This window comes from Gobius niger (assembly GCF_951799975.1).
Source record: "Gobius niger genome assembly, chromosome: 22".
Classification (NCBI taxonomy): domain Eukaryota; kingdom Metazoa; phylum Chordata; class Actinopteri; order Gobiiformes; family Gobiidae; genus Gobius; species Gobius niger.
In genome coordinates, this window is record NC_136873.1 from 19913266 (window position 1) to 19939406 (window position 26141).

The following is a 26141-nucleotide window of genomic DNA, read 5'->3' on the forward strand; positions in this document are numbered from 1 at the left end:
ACGTTCGTGCCAATGTGTTACTATGGCAACGAACGTGCACTCTCGAGTTACGTTGCGATCACGTGTCATGATTCTCTGCCTCCTATTGGCTGAGCCCGGAGCCCCGCCAGAGCACACAGAAACAGCGCCACAATCGAACAGAGCAACAAAACCCTCCGCAACCGCGTCCTACCGGGAGTTTACAGGTTTTCCCCCAGGTTTAACCACATAAGCCACAGGATTAACCACTGAACTCGCCTGATGACAAAGTGAGGGATATATCCGGACGCTTTCCGCGAGCGAAGTTGACGTTAAAAACGAGGAGAAAGGACGTCACGTGAAAGGAGCGCCACGATCGCACTCGAAAGGATTGTTTACTGCCTCGTAGCGTTTTCCCATGGATTTGTAGCGTGATTTAGCTTACGTTACACTCTATAACCTGCTTGCTCACACTGTTAAGGATCTTTTTGTGCGTTTTGACAAAGGAATACGTTGAAATTGCGTTAAAACGAGGAGAGACGCCGATGTGTTGCGAGTCATCCCACCCAAGAGAAGAAGTTAGCTTCTGGATTGGATTTCGACCATGTTTAAATTTCAGTAAAACTCTCCATCCAGATTGTTTGCAGACGTGAGGACATATTTGATCGATCTGAAACGAAGGACACGACGGTAAAGGAGGAGAACAGCCGTGGCCGATGTGTCCAGGGAGCGACGCTTCCTGCTGAGCTCTGCCGCGAAAGGCACGTCTCGCGCGGACACGGAGAGGATGAGCTGCTCGGTGAACCTCCGCGCTTTACCCACGGAGCTGTTGGAGCAGGTTTTTACTCCAGAGAATGTACAACTGAGGTGAGGACCAGAGAAAATACCCTTACTTTGATCTGTTTGGCTCATGTGTGAGTCATTGTTATGATGTGGTTTGTGGGTGAAGGTTTGTAGCTACAATTTGGGTGAAATTACTTGATTTTATTGTTACTTTTAGATCATGTGGTTTGAGTAAAGTTTCAGTTTAAAAGATTAAAGCTGCTCCCGAAATGTGTTGCACTGTCATAACTTGTACATGACACCCACTTTTAGGGCTGCTCGATTATTGAAAAAATAATAATCACGATTATTTTTGTCATAATTGAAATCACGATTATTCAAACGATTATTTGTTGCCTTTTACAAAAATACAGCAAAAGTGAAAAAAATCCAGCAAAAAAATGACAAAAATCCATTTAAAAAAATGACAAAAATCCAGCAAAAAAATGACAAAAATCCAGCAGAAAAAAGACGAAAATCCATTAAAAAAAGACAAAAATCCATCAAAAAAGTGACAAAAATCCAGCAGAAAAAAAAGACAAAAATCCAAAAATTAGAACAAAAAAATAAAAACATAAAAATGAAAATAAAAAAAAATTATAATGCGATTATGCTAATTTTGTAATCGTTTACTGTTGTAATTGAAATCGTAATCGAATTTCGATTAATTGCACAGCACACTATGGAGTAAAACAGGCACACAATACACTTAGCTTTAAAGCTATTATTGCTAATCATTTCATTGCCAATGCCAAACTGGAGAAAGTTTGCTGGGTTCATGTGGAGGTTAAGAGGTTAAAGGTTAATCATGATTTGGAAAAGCATAGAGTAATGTTTGTCACAGGTTATGATTCTGGAAACATAGTCTCTTATTTATAAGATAAGATAAGATAAACCTTTATTGATCTCACAAAGGAGAAATTCACTTGTTACAGTCGGCGTTACTTCACAGTCTTATTGCACAGTCTGACAGCAGTGGGGATGAAGGCTTTGCGGTAGCGCTCCGTCCTGCACTGAGGGTGTCTCAGTCTGCCACTGAGAGAGCTGCACAGCTCTTCTACAGTCCCGTGCAGTGGGTGGGAGGTGTTGTCCATGATGGAGGTGAGCTTGGCTAACACCCTCCTGTCCCTCACCTCCTCCACAGAGTCCAGGGGGCAGCCCAGGACGGAGCTGGCCCTCCTGACTAGCTTGTTCAGTCTGTTCTTGTCCCGCTCTGTGCTGCCCGGGCCCCTGTTGTGGGACCAGTCCAGTTTATTGTTGAGGTGAACACCCAGGTACTTGAAACTGTCCACCTCCTCAATGTCCTCCCCCTGGATGTTCAGCGGTGTGTGCGGTAGTGGCTTCTTCGTGAAGTCGATCACCATCTCCTTCGTCTTACTGGTGTTCAAGCACAGGTGGTTGCGCTCACACCAGTCCACAAAGTCTATGATGACTGACCGGTACTCCAGGTCGTTCCCCTTAGACACACAGCCCACGATGGCGGGATTATGGGAAACCTGCCTAAATGGAGCAGCCGCTGCCACAGTGAGACTCTCATAACCCAGAACAAGTGCTGGACTTTGGGGATGTCAAAAAGATGATACGTAACTTGATAACATTTAACTCGATTTACACTATCACAGGATAATGAACGCTGTTTTTTTATAGGGCTGGACTAAAATGTATCAATATTTTTGTTTGATAATGAAATAAACAAATCTCCCATTGACTCGTCCAAACTCCAAAACTAGGTTCTGTTTCGGCCAAAGAAATGCTGTTAACCTGGTCAATCTCAATCATCTGTATGATCGATCAATTGCCAAGCTCTAATTTCATTTGTTAATTGCTTGAATGTAATTGGAAAAGTATTCATGTATGGATATTGTTTTCCCTTTAGAAACCACCTGTACAAAAGGGTAAGAAATATAATGACTTTTAAAGCATCATTTACTTCTGCAAGTATTCTAAAAACTTTCTAAAAATCCTGCTGTGGTAACCATGGTAACGGTCAAAATGCTCAATGTTGGACTTTGGTTTATGGTCATTATCTCTTGAATGGCTGGAGTTATCCACATGAAACAAAAACTGTCCCAAAGTCCAGCGTCTTCTCTCTCAGGTCACATGACTGTCTCATAAAGGCGTCTGAAATATGGTAGTTCAGTTTTGTTTGTTTGCACCGATCTGTACCAGAAATCCTAATCGTGCACATTTCTGTTGTGTCTGTCAGGCCGATGGCGAAGTCCCTGACGACTCTGACTTTCCCTAAATCCAGATGTGCTCTTTGGGACGGCGCGGCGACCGGAGAGAAGCTGCTGCTGCATCTCTGCGCTCACAGGTAAGTGACCGAGGCTCCGACATGGCAGAGGATGTGGCCCTCACCCTGACTCGTGTCTCCTCAGGCCTCCTCGCGTGCAGCTGCTGGAGAAGGCCCTGCGTTTGGCTCAGCGGCACGTTCGACACAGCTCCAGGAGTCGGCTGCACTGCTTCTTCCTCGGGTCGGTGTCCCTGGACTCGGGTACGACCGCACGAGAAGTCATTCAGAGTTCAGAAACGTTATAAAAGTTACAGTCCAAAATGTCAGCATTAAACATCAATGAACATTCTTCCCAGCAGGCGTTAGCTCTCTGAAATGACTTTGAAAATACCTACATCTGATCTGTTCTGACACAAAATCAGCAAAAAATGTATTATTTATTTGTCCATTTTTACACAAAGTCAACATTTGACTTTGTCCCTCTGTTTAGAAATAATAAATGTGAAGATTGGTTAAGTTTGTGTCTTTACAAATATTGTATCTGGGCATTGACTAAAGTCTATCAGACTGAGATTGACAAATTTCTTTTAGCTCAGCCTTACACAAAAAATGCTTGGAGTTTTTAAATGTGCAAATAGTTTTAGTTCTAAGTTTCCCAATTTGCTCCCATTATAGACCTGTTTTGACGCAATTTGCTGAGAAACAAATGTCTTAAGATTAGAAACAGACAGTTTCAACGGTTAAGTGAAATATTGCAATAACCTTGTTATCGCGATACACTACACCCGCATCGTTTTTTCAGTATTGCACAGCCTGAGGTTGAGCTGAGAAAAGCTGGATGGTTTGCAGTGTTTGAGGCTAATGCAAATGCGTTCTGATCCTGCTCCTTCACATCCTTCACTTCTGTTAGCCAGTGGCTCCTGGACCTGTTTAATTCAGAAGCAGGTACAGGAAGAACAAAGTTTTTATGGTGTTGGTCCAGGGACGGCATTAAAGTTATTTTAGATCAAATAAATGATACAAACGTAAAATAAATCATCTTTTATGGAATAAATGAACATCATTGTTCTGTTTTATGGGTCAAACAAAAAAAATTGGTTTACTGTAGGTATCGAAAAATCTTGTCAGGCGTCGGTATCGTAAACCAAAGTACTGGTATCCAAACAAATGTCAAAACATCCCCATACAAATAAAAGGTGCCCTGAATAAAACAGGCCCTATACTAAAGTACAGCGAGGTATGTTTTTCTGTTTCATGATGTTCTTATCATTTCTCTGGTTTCTCCATCATTAATATCTCATAGATGATTGGATGTGTATCCGACCCACAAAAAGCATAAATGATGTGAGCTAGCATTTAGCTCAGTGGACCGGGTGTACACTGTGCCATTTTTTGGGGGGTCTCATATTAAGATTTTTAGATCACATTGCATGATAGCAGTTTCAGGCTCGAGGCATGTGTTAAGCTGAGGCGAGCGCCTCATGCTTGCAGTGTTTATTTCCATGGAAAAGTGCAGGGAAAGTCCTGTAAAATGCGGAGTCAGATCCGCTCATGTCTGGCCTCTGTTGCTTGGATTCTGACGGCTTGCGGTGTTGATGAGACACTGACAGATCCTCTCTGCAGCGAGAGGAGACTCGCCATCCAAAATATCAGACCCTGCCTGATGTCAGCTGCAGCTCGTCTTTGGTCGTACAACGGTTCTATTTTAAATCTTTGTCCGTGTTGCACTGTACGACCTACGACCTGAGATTATCCCCACGGCGAGTGATCGCTCGTCTAAGACAGCCAAAACCGTGCAGTGTACACCCAGCATTAGACGCAACTTTGTATCTAAAGTCAAATCTCTAAAGGTCTGCTCATTTACTCTGTCCCAGACGAGGAGGGAGTGACGCTGACCCTGGACCGCTTTGATCCGGGACGGGACCAGAACGGCGTCCGCGTGCCGACCGCCATGCTCCCCGGAGACTTTTGCTCCCCCTGTGTCTTCACCTCTGACCCCAGCGTCGGCGTCAGCCAATCAGAGGCTGAGCTGCTTCAGACCTTCAAGGTACGACAGAGTTTAAAGACCACACTTTTCTCCGCTCAAGTATAATTTCCCTACATGTACGTCTGGGTCTGATCTCAGTGGCCGCTTACATCGGTTGAATTTCAACCTACCATTCAGCGAGCGGGGGAGGCGGGGCTTGGGGATAGTGTTATGACAGAGTCATGACAGAGTCGTGACAGAGTCATGACAGAGTCGTGACAGAGTCATGACAGAGTTGTGACAGAGTCATGACTGTCATGACAGAGTCATGACAGAGTCATGACAGAGTTATGATAGAGTTATGACAGAGTCATGACTGTCATGATAGAGTTATGACAGAGTCATGATAGAGTCATGACAGAGTTATGATAGAGTTATGACAGAGTCACGACTGTCATGATAGAGTTATGACAGAGTCATGACTGTCATGATAGAGTTATGACAGAGTCATGATAGAGTCATGATAGAGTCATGACAGTTATGACAGAGTCATGACAGAGTCGTGACAGAGTTATGACAGAGTCATGATAGAGTCATGACAGAGTTATGATAGAGTTATGACAGAGTCATGATAGAGTCATGATAGAGTCATGACAGAGTTATGACAGAGTCATGACAGAGTCGTGACAGAGTTATGACAGAGTCATGATAGAGTCATGACAGAGTTATGATAGAGTCATGACAGAGTTATGACAGAATCATGACAGAGTCGTGACAGAGTCATGATAGAGTCATGATAGAGTCATGACAGAGTTATGACAGAATCATGACAGAGTCGTGACAGAGTTATGACAGAGTCATGATAGAGTCATGATAGAGTCATGACAGAGTTATGACAGAGTCATGACAGAGTTGTGACAGAGTCATGACAGAGTTATGACAGAGTCATGACAGAGTCATGACAGAGTCATGACAGACTTATGACAGTCATGACAGAGTCATGACAGAGTCATGATAGAGTTTTGATAGCTGCTTCACTCACTTGGGCGCACTACATACCCAACCACCAGCACCAAACGCTAGTGAAAATCAGATCCAATCGTTTCAAAGGAGTTCACCCCTCCCAATATCAATTTGAAACTTTTGCTGTAGATTACTGGCATAAATATGAGAAAACAAAGCAAAGCAAAAGCAAATAAAGCCCAGTGACGGCGTGTTTTCATGTGTTGTCACAGTGACGCCTGACTTATGTCGCCACCAGCTGTGTTTGATTCCACTTACCCAAAGGCTGTCGGTTCATTCCCCAGTACCAACACTTTTCGATGTATAGTTTCTGGGTTCTTTGTGCGAGACAGCTTTTTATTCATCTTTTGAATGTTGTAATTAGTGGGAGTTTCAAAGCCTCTATTTTATGGACAACTACTTACTCTGTTACGGATTAAGTTCTGAAATCCAAATTCAGTTCAAAGAGCAGATTTTAAACGCACCGAGGTCAGGAGCATTTGAGAAAAGAGTGAACGGAACAGTTTTGTGGAAAAGCTGCTCCACACGACTTTAGTTCCATGTTAGGTTTCCCCTTAAACTGCACTGGAGTTTATCTATACATTACATCTGGTTTTATTTCAGAATCAGAATCATTTATTAATGGCCACACACATACATGTATGTTTACAAACATCTAGATTTTTAAAATATTTTATTTGATTTCTTTAATGTTTTTTGTGTTTGCGGTTTTAAAAATGTGGTATTTGTGCTTCTCTTGTTCCCAGACGCTGCAGCAGTCTGTCACCGGTCGCTCGGCCATGGACCTGTCCCAGCTCCTCAGACTCAGACTCCACGTGGCCTGCACTCGGAGCCTGGACGCGGTGGACTTAGCTCTGTCCTGGTCCTGCGTGAGTCCGGCCACAAGCGTGCACGTGGAGCCGGTCCGAGCCGTGCACGTGATTCCCACGGCGCTACTGCGGAGCCTGACCAGCCCCGCACGGCCCACGGCCAGCAGCAGGCAGAGGGGGTAAGCACTGACATGGGTAGATGATACCTCAAAGTGGGAGTCACACTGTTATACACAGTGTTGGTACTTTCCATCTGGTGGTGCCGATACAGGCTCCCTGCAGCATTGGAGCAGTGAGCCTGAAAAAAGCAAACTCAACACTGACTCAGCTCATTTATTCTCCTTCAGAAATGTGATCCAAATCGTCAGGATTGAGCGGAGAGTGATAACTGCGCCAGATCATGAGAATAGAAATAAATCAATGAGAAATGAATGAATTATCAGTGATACAATCAGGATTTAATAAAGGGTAGTGCTTGTAACAATAGGGCACCGGGCATATTTTTTGCTTTTCTTTACCAGTGGATGTCAAGTCAAACGACTAGTATATCATAGATCATCATCTGACTCGAACTCACGACCCCCTGATTATAAACCAGACGCTCTCCTTACAGAGCTACGTGACCTTAACAACCAAACTATGTATGAGCCTGTGTTTTTGTGCTGCACTTCAATATGGACGTCAAAGAGAAGTAAACACACGGCTCTTGTGCTTTAACGTGATCTAATGAATCATTTTGCATCAGAGCAGATTCACCTCCTGCCCTCAGATATGGGCGGCCTGAGGCGGGCGCTCGAGCCCGAGAACACCCATGGGTTTGGATCGGCGCCCGGTGCATATCTCCCAAATGACAAAATAAGCCAGGTGTTGCTCTCTTTCAACTGATGCCCCTGATGCCCCTGATGCCCCCTGCTGCCCCCTGCTGCTCGCTGCTGCACGCTGTGAAAAACACAGTGAAAGTGTGACTTTTCTTCTAATGATGCGCTTGTGACACAGCTCAGCCGAGGTGTTGCTTTCTGCACTTGATTCGTGTGTCGATACCTCGGCTCTTTTAGCCCATCACTAGCAGTGGGTCCAAAACACATTCTTTCATCTTTGAACTTCCATTGGTTTCCTTCTGTTCCTCAGTTTAGGTGAATGGTTTCAAATGTTTCGATATGATAAATCCTTTGTTCATGAGGCTCATGTTTTTTTAAACTGTTGCTTTTGTTCAGATTGGTGACGATGGATCAGACGCGGAAGCTGCTGCTGCTGCTGGAGTCTGACCCCAAAGCGCTGAGTCTGCCTCTGGTCGGAGTGTGAGTGAAGCCTGTTCTTCTGTTTTCACCTGTGTTTTAACCCAGTGTGTTCCTCTTGTTCACATGTGTTTTAACTAGGGATGGGTACCGAAACCCGGTATCATACGGCCCCGGGGCCACGTGTGCTGGTCTACCCGGACTGATAAGCTCCAGCCTTAACGGTGTCCTTAACAGGGCCACTGCGTTGCCATGCTAATCATGCTCGCTCAAATAAGCACTAAAAAAGTCTCTCTGCTCTCATCGATGCATTTACTGCACCGGATCCATCCCTGCTACACTCACCAGAGCACACGCTGTATCGGTTGGACCATCCACACGCTGCGCCCTCCCACGTGCACGTCAGCGCGAGCCAGTGTCGACCCACTGGACACAAGCTGAGGGGCAGAAAAGAGTTCATTATTATTATTATTTTAAGTTTTCAATCATAATAATTATTAAAAAAAGAAGGTCTATATTTGTATTTTAACTCCCATATATTAAGCATGTGCGCTGTTTGAAAATAAATTAGGTCTAAATGTAGAGTAAATGTGTTATAAAAAGTGTAATAAAAAATAAATATAGGCCTAGGCTAGTTAGACCTTTACCGATAAGAGTACCGTTAAAGTACCGGATCGATAAGGAGTACCGATAAGAGTAGTAATATCGCGAAATCGCTACCCATCCCTAGTTTTAACGGAGCGTGTTCCTGGTCTTCATGTGTGTTTTAGCGGAGCGTGTTCCTGGTCTTCATGTGTGTTTTAGCGGAGCGTGTTCCTGGTCTTCATGTGTGTTTTAACAGAGCGTGTTCCTGGTCTTCATGTGTGTTTTAGCAGAGTGTGTTCCTGGTCTTCATGTGTGTTTTAGCGGAGCGTGTTCCTGGTCTTCATGTGTGTTTAAGTGGAGCGTGTTCCTGGTCTTCATGTGTGTTTTAGCGGAGCGTGTTCCTGGTCTTCATGTGTGTTTTAGCGGAGCGTGTTCCTGGTCTTCATGTGTGTTTTAACAGAGCGTGTTCCTGGTCTTCATGTGTGTTTTAGCAGAGTGTGTTCCTGGTCTTCATGTGTGTTTAAGTGGAGCGTGTTCCTGGTCTTCATGTGTGTTTTAGTGGAGCGTGTTCCTGGTCTTCATGTGTGTTTTAGTGGAGCGTGTTCCTGGTCTTCATGTGTGTTTAAGTGGAGCGTGTTCCTGGTCTTCATGTGTGTTTTAGCGGAGCGTGTTCCTGGTCTTCATGTGTGTTTTAACGGAGTGTGTTCCTGGTGTTCATGTGTGTTTTAGTGGAGCGTGTTCCTGGTGTTCATGTGTGTTTAAGTGGAGCGTGTTCCTGGTCTTCATGTGTGTTTTAGTGGAGCGTGTTCCTGGTCTTCATGTGTGTTTTAGTGGAGCGTGTTCCTGGTCTTCATGTGTGTTTTAACGGAGTGTGTTCCTGGTGTTCATGTGTGTTTTAGTGGAGCGTGTTCCTGGTCTTCATGTGTGTTTAAGTGGAGCGTGTTCCTGGTCTTCATGTGTGTTTTAGCGGAGCGTGTTCCTGGTCTTCATGTGTGTTTTAGTGGAGCGTGTTCCTGGTGTTCATGTGTGTTTTAGTGGAGCGTGTTCCTGGTGTTCATGTGTGTTTTAGTGGAGCGTGTTCCTGGTCTTCATGTGTGTTTTAGTGGAGTGTGTTCCTGGTCTTCATGTGTGTTTTAGTGGAGTGTGTTCCTGGTCTTCATGTGTGTTTTAGTGGAGCGTGTTCCTGGTGTTCATGTGTGTTTTAGTGGAGCGTGTTCCTGGTCTTCATGTGTGTTTTAGTGGAGCGTGTTCCTGGTCTTCATGTGTGTTTTAACAGAGCGTGTTCCTGGTCTTCATGTGTGTTTTAGCGGAGCGTGTTCCTGGTCTTCATGTGTGTTTTAACAGAGCGTGTTCCTGGTCTTCATGTGTGTTTTAGCGGAGCGTGTTCCTGGTCTATATGTGTGTTTTAGCGGAGCGTGTTCCTGGTCTTCATGTGTGTTTTAGCGGAGCGTGTTCCTGGTCTTCATGTGTGTTTTAACGGAGCGTGTTCCTGGTCTTCATGTGTGTTTTAGCGGAGCGTGTTCCTGGTCTTCATGTGTGTTTTAACGGAGCGTGTTCCTGGTCTTCATGTGTGTTTTAGCGGAGCGTGTTCCTGGTCTTCATGTGTGTTTTAACAGAGCGTGTTCCTGGTCTTCATGTGTGTTTTAGTGGAGTGTGTTCCTGGTCTATATGTGTGTTTTAGTGGAGCGTGTTCCTGGTCTTCATGTGTGTTTTAGTGGAGCGTGTTCCTGGTCTTCATGTGTGTTTTAGCGGAGCGTGTTCCTGGTCTTCATGTGTGTTTTAGCGGAGCGTGTTCCTGGTCTTCATGTGTGTTTTAGTGGAGCGTGTTCCTGGTCTTCATGTGTGTTTTAGTGGAGCGTGTTCCTGGTCTTCATGTGTGTTTTAGCGGAGCGTGTTCCTGGTCTTCATGTGTGTTTTAGTGGAGCGTGTTCCTGGTCTTCATGTGTGTTTAAGTGGAGCGTGTTCCTGGTCTTCATGTGTGTTTTAGCGGAGCGTGTTCCTGGTCTTCATGTGTGTTTTAACGGAGTGTGTTCCTGGTGTTCATGTGTGTTTTAGTGGAGCGTGTTCCTGGTGTTCATGTGTGTTTAAGTGGAGCGTGTTCCTGGTCTTCATGTGTGTTTTAGTGGAGCGTGTTCCTGGTCTTCATGTGTGTTTTAGTGGAGCGTGTTCCTGGTCTTCATGTGTGTTTTAACGGAGTGTGTTCCTGGTGTTCATGTGTGTTTTAGTGGAGCGTGTTCCTGGTCTTCATGTGTGTTTAAGTGGAGCGTGTTCCTGGTCTTCATGTGTGTTTTAGCGGAGCGTGTTCCTGGTCTTCATGTGTGTTTTAGTGGAGCGTGTTCCTGGTGTTCATGTGTGTTTTAGTGGAGCGTGTTCCTGGTGTTCATGTGTGTTTTAGTGGAGCGTGTTCCTGGTCTTCATGTGTGTTTTAGTGGAGTGTGTTCCTGGTCTTCATGTGTGTTTTAGTGGAGTGTGTTCCTGGTCTTCATGTGTGTTTTAGTGGAGCGTGTTCCTGGTGTTCATGTGTGTTTTAGTGGAGCGTGTTCCTGGTCTTCATGTGTGTTTTAGTGGAGCGTGTTCCTGGTCTTCATGTGTGTTTTAACAGAGCGTGTTCCTGGTCTTCATGTGTGTTTTAGCGGAGCGTGTTCCTGGTCTTCATGTGTGTTTTAACAGAGCGTGTTCCTGGTCTTCATGTGTGTTTTAGCGGAGCGTGTTCCTGGTCTTCATGTGTGTTTTAGCGGAGCGTGTTCCTGGTCTTCATGTGTGTTTTAGCGGAGCGTGTTCCTGGTCTTCATGTGTGTTTTAACGGAGCGTGTTCCTGGTCTTCATGTGTGTTTTAGCGGAGCGTGTTCCTGGTCTTCATGTGTGTTTTAACGGAGCGTGTTCCTGGTCTTCATGTGTGTTTTAGCGGAGCGTGTTCCTGGTCTTCATGTGTGTTTTAACAGAGCGTGTTCCTGGTCTTCATGTGTGTTTTAGTGGAGTGTGTTCCTGGTCTATATGTGTGTTTTAGTGGAGCGTGTTCCTGGTCTTCATGTGTGTTTTAGTGGAGCGTGTTCCTGGTCTTCATGTGTGTTTTAGCGGAGCGTGTTCCTGGTCTTCATGTGTGTTTTAGCGGAGCGTGTTCCTGGTCTTCATGTGTGTTTTAGTGGAGCGTGTTCCTGGTCTTCATGTGTGTTTTAGTGGAGCGTGTTCCTGGTCTTCATGTGTGTTTTAGCGGAGCGTGTTCCTGGTCTTCATGTGTGTTTTAGTGGAGCGTGTTCCTGGTCTTCATGTGTGTTTTAGCGGAGCGTGTTCCTGGTCTTCATGTGTGTTTTAGCGGAGCGTGTTCCTGGTCTTCATGTGTGTTTTAGTGGAGCGTGTTCCTGGTCTTCATGTGTGTTTTAGCGGAGCGTGTTCCTGGTCTTCATGTGTGTTTTAGTGGAGTGTGTTCCTGGTCTTCATGTGTGTTTTAGTGGAGCGTGTTCCTGGTCTTCATGTGTGTTTTAGTGGAGCGTGTTCCTGGTCTTCATGTGTGTTTTAACAGAGCGTGTTCCTGGTCTTCATGTGTGTTTTAGCGGAGCGTGTTCCTGGTCTTCATGTGTGTTTTAATAGAGCGTGTTCCTGGTCTTCATGTGTGTTTTAACGGAGCGTGTTCCTGGTCTTCATGTGTGTTTTAGCGGAGCGTGTTCCTGGTCTTCATGTGTGTTTTAGTGGAGCGTGTTCCTGGTCTTCATGTGTGTTTTAGCGGAGCGTGTTCCTGGTCTTCATGTGTGTTTTAACAGAGCGTGTTCCTGGTCTTCATGTGTGTTTTAGTGGAGCGTGTTCCTGGTCTTCATGTGTGTTTTAACGGAGTGTGTTCCTGGTCTTCATGTGTGTTTTAGCGGAGCGTGTTCCTGGTCTTCATGTGTGTTTTAACAGAGCGTGTTCCTGGTCTTCATGTGTGTTTTAGTGGAGCGTGTTCCTGGTCTTCATGTGTGTTTTAGCGGAGCGTGTTCCTGGTCTTCATGTGTGTTTTAGCGGAGCGTGTTCCTGGTCTTCATGTGTGTTTTAGTGGAGCGTGTTCCTGGTCTTCATGTGTGTTTTAGCGGAGCGTGTTCCTGGTCTTCATGTGTGTTTTAGTGGAGTGTGTTCCTGGTCTTCATGTGTGTTTTAGTGGAGCGTGTTCCTGGTCTTCATGTGTGTTTTAGTGGAGCGTGTTCCTGGTCTTCATGTGTGTTTTAACAGAGCGTGTTCCTGGTCTTCATGTGTGTTTTAGCGGAGCGTGTTCCTGGTCTTCATGTGTGTTTTAATAGAGCGTGTTCCTGGTCTTCATGTGTGTTTTAACGGAGCGTGTTCCTGGTCTTCATGTGTGTTTTAGCGGAGCGTGTTCCTGGTCTTCATGTGTGTTTTAGTGGAGCGTGTTCCTGGTCTTCATGTGTGTTTTAGCGGAGCGTGTTCCTGGTCTTCATGTGTGTTTTAACAGAGCGTGTTCCTGGTCTTCATGTGTGTTTTAGTGGAGCGTGTTCCTGGTCTTCATGTGTGTTTTAACAGAGCGTGTTCCTGGTCTTCATGTGTGTTTTAGCGGAGCGTGTTCCTGGTCTTCATGTGTGTTTTAGCGGAGCGTGTTCCTGGTCTTCATGTGTGTTTTAGTGGAGCGTGTTCCTGGTCTTCATGTGTGTTTTAGTGGAGCGTGTTCCTGGTCTTCATGTGTGTTTTAGTGGAGCGTGTTCCTGGTCTTCATGTGTGTTTTAACAGAGCGTGTTCCTGGTCTTCATGTGTGTTTTAGCAGAGCGTGTTCCTGGTCTTCATGTGTGTTTTAGCGGAGCGTGTTCCTGGTCTTCATGTGTGTTTTAGCGGAGCGTGTTCCTGGTCTTCATGTGTGTTTTAGTGGAGCGTGTTCCTGGTCTTCATGTGTGTTTTAGCGGAGCGTGTTCCTGGTCTTCATGTGTGTTTTAGCGGAGCGTGTTCCTGGTCTTCATGTGTGTTTTAACGGAGCGTGTTCCTGGTCTTCATGTGTGTTTTAGTGGAGCGTGTTCCTGGTCTTCATGTGTGTTTTAGCAGAGCGTGTTCCTGGTCTTCATGTGTGTTTTAACGGAGCGTGTTCCTGGTCTTCATGTGTGTTTTAGTGGAGCGTGTTCCTGGTCTTCATGTGTGTTTTAGCAGAGCGTGTTCCTGGTCTTCATGTGTGTTTTAGCGGAGCGTGTTCCTGGTCTTCATGTGTGTTTTAACGGAGCGTGTTCCTGGTCTTCATGTGTGTTTTAGTGGAGCGTGTTCCTGGTCTTCATGTGTGTTTTAGTGGAGCGTGTTCCTGGTCTTCATGTGTGTTTTAGCGGAGCGTGTTCCTGGTCTTCATGTGTGTTTTAGCGGAGCGTGTTCCTGGTCTTCATGTGTGTTTTAACGGAGCGTGTTCCTGGTCTTCATGTGTGTTTTAGTGGAGCGTGTTCCTGGTCTTCATGTGTGTTTTAGCAGAGCGTGTTCCTGGTCTTCATGTGTGTTTTAACGGAGCGTGTTCCTGGTCTTCATGTGTGTTTTAGTGGAGCGTGTTCCTGGTCTTCATGTGTGTTTTAGTGGAGCGTGTTCCTGGTCTTCATGTGTGTTTTAGCGGAGCGTGTTCCTGGTCTTCATGTGTGTTTTAACGGAGCGTGTTCCTGGTCTTCATGTGTGTTTTAGTGGAGCGTGTTCCTGGTCTTCATGTGTGTTTTAGTGGAGCGTGTTCCTGGTCTTCATGTGTGTTTTAGCGGAGCGTGTTCCTGGTCTTCATGTGTGTTTTCACCTGCAGATGGTTCAGTGGAGCCGCTCAGATGCACAGTCCTCACATCTGGGCCTGGACACTGCGCTTCCTCCACAGCACCTCCATCCAGGACAGGTACCATCAAAGACACTTTTCAGTCCCTTCAGGATTTCGCAAAACCAAAACTCTACAACCAAAGCCAGACTTTCTGATCATGGAACTTTGTCTGTGGGGAAATGGAGAATGTTAGTGATGGTTGGTTAGCTTTGAGAGTGCCGCTCATGCTAACGGCTGCTCTGTTTTGTGCAGAGTTTTCTCCGAGAGCGGCTGTTTCCTGCTGGTGCTGTTCGCCTCCACTCACAGGACGCCGCAGTTCTTCCAGTGCAAAGTAAACGGAGCGGGACAGGAGCTTCAGTATGAGCTGCTCACGGGGCACCACAGGACTACGCTCTACCAGGTATGCCACTTTCTGAGACTCCTCCAGCCATAAGACTCTTGAATCATGTGGATCTATCCTTTTTCATGCGATTACTATTCACTGTTGTTCTGTATTTGCTGCGTGTGTCCAGCAGGTGGCGTCGGTGGAGGGGCAGACTCTGAAGTGTGACCTGAGCTCAGAGACAGACTCAAGAGAAATGGAGGTGTTCCACACAGCGCAGAGGGCGTTTCACAGGTGAGGGAATGCTCTCTGTTCACTTTTGATGTAGATCTGAAGTTGGAATTGAAATTGGAACATTATGTAAGTTTATTGAAAATACTAAAATGATGGTTGAAACATATTCAGTTGCAGTTTTGACAGAAATTGACAAAATGTATTGAAAACAATGTCTGTTTTGTCTAATTCTCTTTCCTTTGTTTGATTAAATATTTGCAAATCTTAAAGGTGCACTGTACACCTTTTTATGTAAACAAAAAATCATTAGTGAAAACCTACTGGAAACTTCAAAAAAAAATTGATCTTGGAGCGTCTTGGGCGCCACCAGGAACCACCCAAGCAGCCACTGGGTCACTGAAAGGTCTAAAAGGGACTATTGTAAACTTTTTTTCTTTTTTTTTTTACATAAAGTTTAATTGTGCACCTTTTAAAAAATGGAATGAATATGTGCAGATTTTTAAAAAGCATTACATTTGACTTGTATTTGATCCCTCTGTGCCAGGGTTGTACTTACCTCTTTAGTTTCCTCCTGATGCATGAAAGGATTAAACCAAGAGCCAAACTCCACATGTGTTTGATGTTATCCCCCACTTTTAGTGGATGAAGCTCAAATATTTTGTCTGAGTTATTGTGAAACCTTTAGTCTGTACTTTGAGCAAACTTTGAACCTTTGCCCACAGTTCTGCAGCGGTGGCACCAGCTGCAACTCTCTCCGTCACAGACCAGGACTCAGGAGTCGAGGACGAGGACCTGTCTCCCAGACCCTCCCCCAGCCCCCACCTGCCCCCTCCACAGGTGAGTCTGCCCCTTTAAGATGTTTAGGATGATTTTTCGTTATGGAGTCAGAGATTTTTAAGGTGGACTGGAGCATTTATTCTTGCAGTCACAAGCATGCGAGTAATTCTGTTTTTCGATCACAAAGGCATACATTTGAGAGCATATGCGACTAAAATGGTCGCAATTTTGAGTCCTGCTATGTCACTTCCTGTCAGTAGGTAGTTAAACCATGCTCAACAGTAAGCTACAACAGCAGGCAAGACCAAGACGAAGGCTATTTGGCGCTCTGAGAGCCGGGCTGCGGTTTACAGTGGGTCGTATCCACATCTCAAGTCAAGGGCCACTAGCCTGGGCAGAGTGGGAGCCACAGCCGCCGCCTACATTCTTCAATACCTGATTGCCGAGGTGCTGGAGTTGGCAGGAAATGCATCAGAATCTCTCAAGTGAAGCGTATTACTCTACGTAGGGCTGGGTGATATTCGGAAAAAAATTATCAAGATTTTCCCTATATTGATCAATTTCGATTTTTAATTCGATTGTTTTAAAGAGGCTCCTCGCGAGTAATTAATTGACGAGTTGGCACCGGTTTGTAGCTGATTTTACACTTAAATTAGCCTGTGACTCCCTGTTTGTTAGTCACATTATTCCCTGGGCTTGATCTGACAGGCACTGCAGCATCACGCCGCCGAGGATATTTTCCCGAATGTGACAGGACTGGCCAATTTTCCTGCTGATTAAAAGGCACCACACGGTTATCGAGATAGACCTTTATTAAAATTGCGATTAGATTGAAATTGGATAAATTGCCCGGCCCTAATGCCATGCCTCATGCCAGCTGGCCATTCACTCATCAAAGCTACCATTGCTGGTGGAGGTGTTGTGACCCACATCCACAAGGCTCTGACTGATTGGAAAGAAGGGCCAGCAGAAAACTATAGAACCTAAAGTTGTGCCACGTCAGGACGGACGATACCATAGAGTGTGAAGAATGAATTTTCAAAAGCATTAAATAAAACCTGTCCTTTTAAGTATAAAGATTAAAATCCTTTTGTTCTAGCCTCGAAGAATCCAGCCGTCCGTCCCCGAACTGTCCTTGTTGATTGACGGCAGCTTCTCCTCCAATCATTCTCCGCCCGCTGATTCCAGACCCCAAGCCCCGCCCCCTGCCGCTGATAGGAAGTGCGTGTCTCCTCTTCAGCTCCACAGCACGCCTCACTCCGACCTGCAGCCGCCGCACCCCAGCTGCGCCTGCTGCCTCTCCAGCAACCGCGTCTGCACCACCATCCACGCTACGCCGGGAACCAGCCAGCCTCAGATCCACCAGAACACGCCGCAGAGCAACCAGCAGGCCACGCCCCTCCTGCAGAACGTCCAGCCGACGTGCCGCCACAGCCCCTCGATCCGAAGGAAGTCGTCACAGAGTCAGAGGACTCCGCCCGTCTCACAGAGTCACCAGGCGGGGCTTCCACGTAGCCACTCGCAGCCGCACATGAGTCCACCCCAGCCGCCGTCGAGTCCGCAGCAACGCGCCGCGGCGTCTCCAAGCCACCGCACACCAATTCCATCCGCATATAACCAACCCGCTTTGCAGAACTTCCACCCGCCGTCGTCAAACCCAGCCCAGAATCATTACTTTACACCAGAACAAGCAGCGAATGTCCATCAAAGTCACTTTAAGACGCCGCTAACGCCACAAAATCCAACGCTAAATCTGTTCCAGACGCTTCCAAGTGTTGGCAAACTACACCACGCGACAGCTGACACCAGCGAGTCTTACCTCCCGGCGACGCAGAGTCACTCCCAAACTCACTGCACCAACTCCAACTTCAGGGCCACGGATCAAGCAAGCGCAGTCCCTCCGTTCGCCAGCAGGAGTGTGACTGTGACGGCGCCGTCGTGTTTTGCTCCATTCCCAGTGCCGCCACCTCCTCCCATGGCCTGCGCAGGCCACTGTTGTGAGCAGCAGGGGGCGCTCTCGTCAGGGGAGGCCTATCAGCTTCTGCTGCAGCAGGATAGGCAGCTGCAGCTCCTGCAACAGCAGGTCAGTGACAAAGAGGGTTCAGGGCTTGAAAAACTAGGAACTTGGAACTAAAAGCCCTTTACCTGGTCTGTATCCGGGTTTGAGTGACAAAGTCCATTTTAAAAAGAGTTTGATTGGCTTGTTGCTAGAGGTGGGCAATGTCAAGAAATGGGTAAGATTTTAGAAAATGGAGTGGGAATGGAGGGGGGGATTTGAAAGGAAAAACAAAAAGCACAAAAAAGCTGTAGTGGGGAAAAATTGGGGAATAAAATGGGGAAAATTAGGAAAAATTGTATTTTTATTCTTAAAATATGTACATTTATTGTTTTTAGTTAAAGTGCATTAACAAACCCTCAAATTGCAAAGGCAATCACAGTACCGTGTCCAGTTTGTAACAAAGATTTTGAAATGATTAATACTAAAAAAATATATATATTTTTTCTGAAAATATACATTTGAGTTACCAACTCGATTTTGAATTCAAATCGACTTTTTGCCCAGCCCTAAATTAGTTCTGAACAATTTTCTTTTTGAGTACAAAGCAATGTAAATTAAGATGCATAATTTTTTATCAGATTTTCATTTTTGTCAGTATCGCCCGGCCCCTACTTGAATAATGATATTTTTTAATGATTTGGAAGTCTCTGACCTTTATTAACACAGAGGTCAGATTAAATTGGACTTCTTGTTCCCTGAATGAGTTGATACATCTGATGGTCCTGTATACAAATGCCTATGAATTCCATCAATCCTTGGTCTTCCTCTTGTTTCCTCCTGCTTCCCGTCATCCTGGTGTTGTGCTGATAAGTGTAACTGTGTCTTCAGGTGCAGATGCTTCTCGAGGCTCAGGGGAAGCTCCAGTCCAACTATCAGCAAACAGAAAGTCAACCTCCGACCAAATCCACGGCCAGCGTCGCCGTGGGAACAGGTGAGAGCACAACACCACGTATACATAAACTTTTAGCTTAAAGCCCGGTGGACATCGGACATATTTGTTTTGTCTTATCAGATAATTAGATGTCACATTGCAAGACGTGGGGTAAAGTCGTGAGCTGCTTTTGTCTCCACTGTGCTATTCACCTTATTCCGCCCCGCCCACTTTTGACACTTTTTGCGTTGTCTCAGCACTTCCGTTGTACAGACACTTCCGGTCGAGCGCGAAGCCCGTTCATTTAAACGGAGAACGAGGGAAAATGTTCTCAGTTAATATGTGATGTTTAGTCGATTGATTTGTGTAAAATGTACAATGATCATTTGCACCGACATGTCAACATTGCAGCGTTTCTCTGCAGGGTCGAAAAACGGCTTTGTTTTCGTGTAGTGACTGATTTTATGTGGACTTCTCCAGTCCCATGTTAACAGATAGGAGACAAGGGGGGGGCACAATTAATGGCGCTCCAGTGTGTGTTGAAATTCCACATGGACGCATCAGATGACATACTGGAAAATACTGTAGTTCTAAATGGAAATATTCTGTTCTAAATGGCAAAAAAAAAGAGACTTCCATGAAAGTTGCAGTTAAGCAGTCATGTTATTTATGTTGATAGATGTGTGTTTCCGAATGTCATTGAATGCAAGTGTGGTCTGGTGAGGAGGGGAGTTAGGGGTGTGGGGGAGGGGAGGGGGCAGAGCAGAGTTCACTACTGACAAAAAGCATTCAAAGAGACATGGCTGAGGGCAGCTTAAAGCTACTGTAGGCCAGACCGGCATGGTTGCATTTCCACATTGCATCGCGAGATGTGTCACAAGCGTTTTGTCCCGCAGAAGAGGACCAGCGCTGCCCAGGGTTCATTTTGACAACAGATTTTAATCTAGTTTTTGTCTTAAAATGCATGTAATTTTAGTCGACAGTGACCTTTCCACGTGACAAAGGAGCAGGAGCTAGGATCAGGACCCGGGAGCTGTAATTTGAGGAATTGGGATTGAGCCTCCATGTTTTTTTTCTCCAGGAGCTTCTCTGTTTTGGCCCGAGCCACCTCCTCTGCGTCGGGACTCGTCCACCTCTCCCCCACCTCGCTCTATCGCTCCTGTAGGAGGCACCGTTTCCACTCCTCACCCCTGCTCCCCCCACAGCGCACCCAGCCCCCCCGCCTGGCCGCAGTCACATGACCAGACCCCCAGGCCGCACGACCAGACTGAGCTCCGGGCCGAGAGGAGCGTCCCGTCTGAGGACGCCCCGCTGCGCTCTCCTGCTCCGTCACAGAGCGGGTGAGTCCTGACGTTTGATCAGTAACAGGTTTTTCTCCTGCTCTATTAAGTCTTTGTGTTGTTTCAGTCTGAGCAGCGTGGAGAGTCCGGTGCTGGGGGAGAGCGCCAGCATGTACTACCAGGAGAACCACCAGGAGAACCACCAGGAGAACCACCAGGAGAACCACCAGGAGAACCATCAGGAGACATTCTACCAAAACCTCATGGTGAAGATCACACTCTGCAGTTCACACTACAGTAGGATGATGGAGCGTTACACGACAGCTCCCACTATAAAAGCAGCTAATACAACGTTACAAAACCTTAGGCCGTTTTTTTTCAACCCCTCCTGGAGCCGCCACCTTAACGTGGTGGAGGGGTTTGAGCGCCCGAATGATCCTGGAGCTCTGTTGTCGGGGGCTTCGTGCCCCTGTAGGGTCTCCCAGGGCAAACAGGTCCTCGGTGACGGGTCAGACAGAGAGCAGTTCAGAAGCCCCTTATGAGAGACCAACAGGCCCGGTTCATCGTGAGGCCGTCCTCCTGTGGACCCACCACCTGCAGGAGGAGCCATAGGGGCTGGTGCAGCTCCAACAGCTGCCCCCACGACCCGGAAACGGACAAGTGGAAGAAGGTGGATGGATGGATGGATTTTTTCAGTATTTAAATGTTATGTGCAGTATATCGATTTTGGCGGGGACAAAACATCGCTTTACAATATATCGCTATACTTTTTGCCGCAATACTAAGTACTCTATCAAAGTATCGATACTTTCAGTACTTCTATGAAATAAGTTAAGTTAAAAGGATGACAAATCAAAATCGTCCTAGTCCTAGTGTATTATTAAGCTGCATTTCCAGTTCCAATGTGCCGACACTTTTCCTCAAAGTTTTGTTTCTTAAAGTATTTGATCATATGAGAAGCTTAGTTTAGCTTTTGGGTAATAATAAGCTATACTTATTACTTATACTTACTTACTTAAGAAAATAGATGACATCATGAAGAAAGAACACTATGTGGAAATATTGGAGCAACATCTGAAGACATCAGCCAGGAAGTTAAAGCTTGGGGCAGATGGGTCTTTTCCCAAAGCAAACTGCCAATACTGGTCACAAAGTGACTTAAGGATAATGATGTCAATGTTTTGAAGTGACCATCACAAAGTCCGGATCTCAATCCAGTTGAAAATGTCTGGGCAGAGCTCATGCTCAGTTTCACCAGTTCTGTTATGAGGAATGGACCGAAACTCCTGACAACTGTTGTGAGAAGATCCAAAACATTTGACCCAAGTTATACAGTTTAAAGGCCATTCTACCAAATATTAATGAAATGTATGTAAACTTCTGACTTTGTAAAACGTTATACAAAATTGTGTAGAAAATTCTATCTCTCGTTCTTCTGGAAATGAATAAATAGAAATAATTCTTAAAATTCTAATTGACCTAAAAAAAAAAAAGAAAAAACTTAATTCTGGTTTCATGTCAGTGAGGGAAAAAATGCAAATGTGTCTTTTTTTTAAATGTAAATGTAAGTACATATGGTTCCCATTGTATAACTTCAGAATATCAGAATATCATCAGAATTATTTACTGCTTCGCAATACGCAGAGTGACATTAGTGCAGGACCAGACACTTCCATCAGTTTTCACACTATCCACATCTCGTGGTTATCGTCGTCGTGAGCCGCGGATCGTGTATCATGACACATCATACGTTTGCCAGAGGTTTTGGCTCCTCCTCACCTGCAGCGTCTGTGTTTCCAGACGCAGCTGAACAGCCGTCTACGCGAGGACGTGGAAACTCAACACGACGGCCAACAGGAAGTGACTGAATCTGAACAGGAAGAGGAGCTCCGATGGCGGACTCTGGATCGGCGTCCTTCTCCAGCTCGCTCCTCTCTGTCCTCCATCCCTCTGTCCGGTCGAATCCCCGGTCCGGACGCAGGATCTAAGAAGAAAAAGAAACCGCAGGAGCCGAGCCCAGAGGACAAGGTTCTCAGCGCCACCTTGAGGAGGCTGCAGCAGCTCGGCGTGACGCTGGACAAACGAGAGCTGAGCGAATCTGACCGGGTCAAGAACAGAGCTGTGGAGAACGCCAGGTCAGTTCTGCTGTTAATCACTCCCTGACTTTGTTAGTCGTGTAGTATTAGTAAAGTTAGACGCATCGATTGTTTCTTTAAAAAGGTGAAATCTGTATCAGGTAAATCTGTTTTTTCTCAGTGCTGAAGTTTATGAAGCTTATACGTGTGATGTCAAAAGGAAATGCGGTGACTATGTCTGCAATGTTAAGGCCCATTTATGCTCAACCTTTAGTATTTCTCTCCTGCAGCACACTGGCCTGTATAAACCCTGCGGCGGTGGTGTCCCGTCTGTGTCTGTTCTAATGGACCTTCTCCCCTGCAGCACACTGGCCTGTATAAACCCTGCGGCGGTGGTGTCCCGTCTGTGTCTCTTAAGGTTTCCTGTTCTAATGGACCTTCTCTCCTGCAGCACACTGGCCTGTATAAACCCTGCGGCGGTGGTGTCCCGTCTGTGTCTCTTAAGGTTTTCTGTTCTAATGGACCTTCTCCCCTGCAGCACACTGGCCTGTATAAATCCTGCGGCGGTGGTGTCCCGTCTGTGTCTCTTAAGGTTTTCTGTTCTAATGGACCTTCTCCCCTGCAGCACACTGGCCTGTATAAATCCTGCGGCGGTGGTGTCCCGTCTGTGTCTCTTAAGGTTTTCTGTTCTAATGGACCTTCTCTCCTGCAGCACACTGGCCTGTATAAACCCTGCGGCGGTGGTGTCCCGTCTGTGTCTGTTCTAATGGACCTTCTCCCCTGCAGCACACTGGCCTGTATAAACCCTGCGGCGGTGGTGTCCCGTCTGTGTCTCTTAAGGTTTCCTGTTCTAATGGACCTTCTCTCCTGCAGCACACTGGCCTGTATAAACCCTGCGGCGGTGGTGTCCCGTCTGTGTCTCTTAAGGTTTTCTGTTCTAATGGACCTTCTCCCCTGCAGCACACTGGCCTGTATAAATCCTGCGGCGGTGGTGTCCCGTCTGTGTCTCTTAAGGTTTTCTGTTCTAATGGACCTTCTCTCCTGCAGCACACTGGCCTGTATAAACCCTGCGGCGGTGGTGTCCCGTCTGTGTCTGTTCTAATGGACCTTCTCCCCTGCAGCACACTGGCCTGTATAAACCCTGCGGCGGTGGTGTCCCGTCTGTGTCTCTTAAGGTTTCCTGTTCTAATGGACCTTCTCTCCTGCAGCACACTGGCCTGTATAAACCCTGCGGCGGTGGTGTCCCGTCTGTGTCTCTTAAGGTTTTCTGTTCTAATGGACCTTCTCCCCTGCAGCACACTGGCCTGTATAAACCCTGCGGCGGTGGTGTCCCGTCTGTGTCTCTTAAGCTTTTCTGTTCTAATGGACCTTCTCTCCCGCAGCACACTGGCCTGTATAAATCCTGCGGCGGTGGTGTCCCGTCTGTGTCTCTTAAGGTTTTCTGTTCTAATGGACCTTCTCCCCTGCAGCACACTGGCCTGTATAAACCCTGCGGTGGTGGTGTCCCGTCTGTGTCTCTTAAGGTTTTCTGTTCTAATGGACCTTCTCCCCTGCAGCACACTGGCCTGTATAAATCCTGCGGCGGTGGTGTCCCGTCTGTGTCTCTTCTTAAGGTTTTCTGTTCTAATGGACCTTCTCTCCTGCAGCACACTGGCCTGTATAAACCCTGCGGCGGTGGTGTCCCGTCTGTGTCTCTTAAGGTTTCCTGTTCTAATGGACCTTCTCCCCTGCAGCACACTGGCCTGTATAAACCCTGCGGCGGTGGTGTCCCGTCTGTGTCTGTTCTTAAGGTTTTGTTCTAATGGACCTTCTCTCCTGCAGCACACTGGCCTGTATAAACCCTGCGGCGGTGGTGTCCCGTCTGTGTCTGTTCTAATGGACCTTCTCTCCCGCAGCACACTGGCCTGTATAAACCCTGCGGCGGTGGTGTCCCGTCTGTGTCTCTTAAGGTTTTCTGTTCTAATGGACCTTCTCTCCTGCAGCACACTGGCCTGTATAAACCCTGCGGCGGTGGTGTCCCGTCTGTGTCTGTTCTAATGGACCTTCTCTCCTGCAGCACACTGGCCTGTATAAACCCTGCGGCGGTGGTGTCCCGTCTGTGTCTCTTCTTAAGGTTTTCTGTTCTAATGGACCTTCTCTCCCGCAGCACACTGGCCTGTATAAACCCTGCGGCGGTGGTGTCCCGTCTCTGCGCCGCGGACCCCTCGCTCTCGCTCCTTCCTCACTCCAGCGCTGACCTCAGCCTCGAAGCCAACGCCATCGCGCTGCGCTACCTCTCGGACCGGCAGCTCACGCGCCTCTCCCTGTCCGGGCACACTTCGCCGGCGAAGAAGACTCAGCCCTCCTCCTCCGCCTGCGACGCCACAGCGCTGTCCCCGAGCAACATGTCTCTGGCCACGCGCAAGTACATGAGGAAGTACGGGCTGATCGAAGAAGAGAGCGAGGAAGAGGAGGAGGCGCCCGAGCTCCCGCCGCAGAGTCAGCTGATCCGCGAGCTCAAGCCTAAGATGAAGCTCCTGACGGGGAACAGCGAGGACAAGGAGAACAACGCGGCGGCGGCGAGGAGGAGGGAGGGCGCGGGAAACCAGGGGTCGGTGGGGAACATCCTGGACCTGAGTCGACTGAGGCAGCTGCCCAAACTGTTCTGAACATGTGGAGACGAGAGGCTGCGCTCGCAGGGCAACAGGGTTTAGTGGACTCAGAACCGCCACCTGGGACCAAACCACATACATTTCAATCTAGTTTTCTCCTTAACATCTTCGTTTTAATCCTCTCTCTTTACGATGCTCATTTGATGACGTTTGTCGACTTTGGAGTTTGTCTGAAATCACTCCAACATGGCCACGACTCACGGAATCCCCCCGACAACACTCGCTCATCCAAATATGGTCATTTCCTTGGAAAATGGCAGCCCGCAAAGTCTGCAGACACACACACACAACTGTAGGGCCGTTATCTCCAAATGAGGTTTTCGTTCCACTCTTGCAACATCATCTCCACTTAAGTATGTCCTACAGACTCCACACACTTCGACTTAAAGGCCCTGTACCTGATTTGATGATTACAAACAATGAAAGAGGAATAAAACATAATTAAGCTGTTAGTTATTCCTAACTTTTGTAATCCCAGTTCTTCACAGGGATGATTTTATCGGCACATTTCACCACTTTTCAGGTCATAAAATGTTTTTTCCTACTAGAGAAAAAAAACGGGTCTAGTCCCTTAAACAAGATTTTTAACATCTACGTTTTAATATCTGCATGAAATGAGTTTTGAACCGTAACTATTACATCAACAAGATAAAAGCACACATTTGAACCTCGCTCTGTACTTTATAACTGTTGGCTCATTGAAAATATCCAGGCAAGCACAGTCACAGTTAGTGCTAAGTTAGTGCTAACTTTTTAACTGGGAAAATATGAACAACCCCAACGCTAAAGTTCACCATCCCTGTCCCTAACCCTAATTTTCGTCCTGAAAATCAAGTTTTCACAGCAGACGTCCCTCCTGAGCCGACGATATAGAACTAATGTGTGATACAAGTTGACGAATTGGAAGCAAGTTACGGCACAATGGCCTAAAGAAGCTAAAAGGTTCCAGCTGAATATCCACCGCCAAACATAAAATGACAGGAAGCTCACAATACATTTCCCCCACACATTTATGTCGGTAATCCACAGTAAAAGTTTCAAATGATTATCTCCACAGCCTCCCCTTTCACCTGCAACGTCCCGCCTTCAGAACCTTTGTCGGAAACTGGAGTTTGACTTCCAGACCCCAACAAGAAGCTGGTGAAATCCAAAGCTAAATTCCAACAAATGAATTAAGCTCAGAAATGAGACGTCAACAGAGAAAGCTTCTGGATTATTTTAGTATTTATTTAGCAACATGTTCCGTGTGTTACCTTCTCACCATCTGTATTACCTTTGTTTGTCTTTATTAAATCCACTTTTCCCCTGGTGTGAGCGCAGCCGTCCACACTGTCACTTTGTCTTTGTGAAACTAATGGTGCTTTTACTGTGTGTAGGAAATCTGCCTTTTCAACGTGTGCATTTGAGTGTTTTGTCAATATTTTGTTTTTACAAAGATTTGTTTTATATAATTTATGATTTCTAATAAAACTTAACTGAATTTTTATTTTGGAACACA

At 46.4% G+C, this 26141-nt stretch overlaps 1 protein-coding gene across 1 annotated transcript; it reads left to right on the forward strand.

Moving 5' to 3' along the window:
• Positions 1-745: 745 nt before the first annotated feature.
• stil (STIL centriolar assembly protein) lies at positions 746-24640 on the forward strand (the record flags this gene model as incomplete). Its single annotated transcript, XM_079581011.1, has 16 exons — positions 746-825; positions 2987-3094; positions 3159-3274; positions 4888-5060; positions 6749-6990; positions 8026-8109; positions 14366-14452; positions 14627-14774; positions 14887-14990; positions 15653-15767; positions 16807-17790; positions 18595-18697; positions 19719-19977; positions 20045-20183; positions 21718-22052; positions 24139-24640. 16 exons carry the CDS (start codon positions 746-748, stop codon positions 24638-24640), a joined length of 3579 nt encoding a protein of 1192 aa, XP_079437137.1.
• Between the last annotated feature and the right edge of the window lie 1501 nt (positions 24641-26141).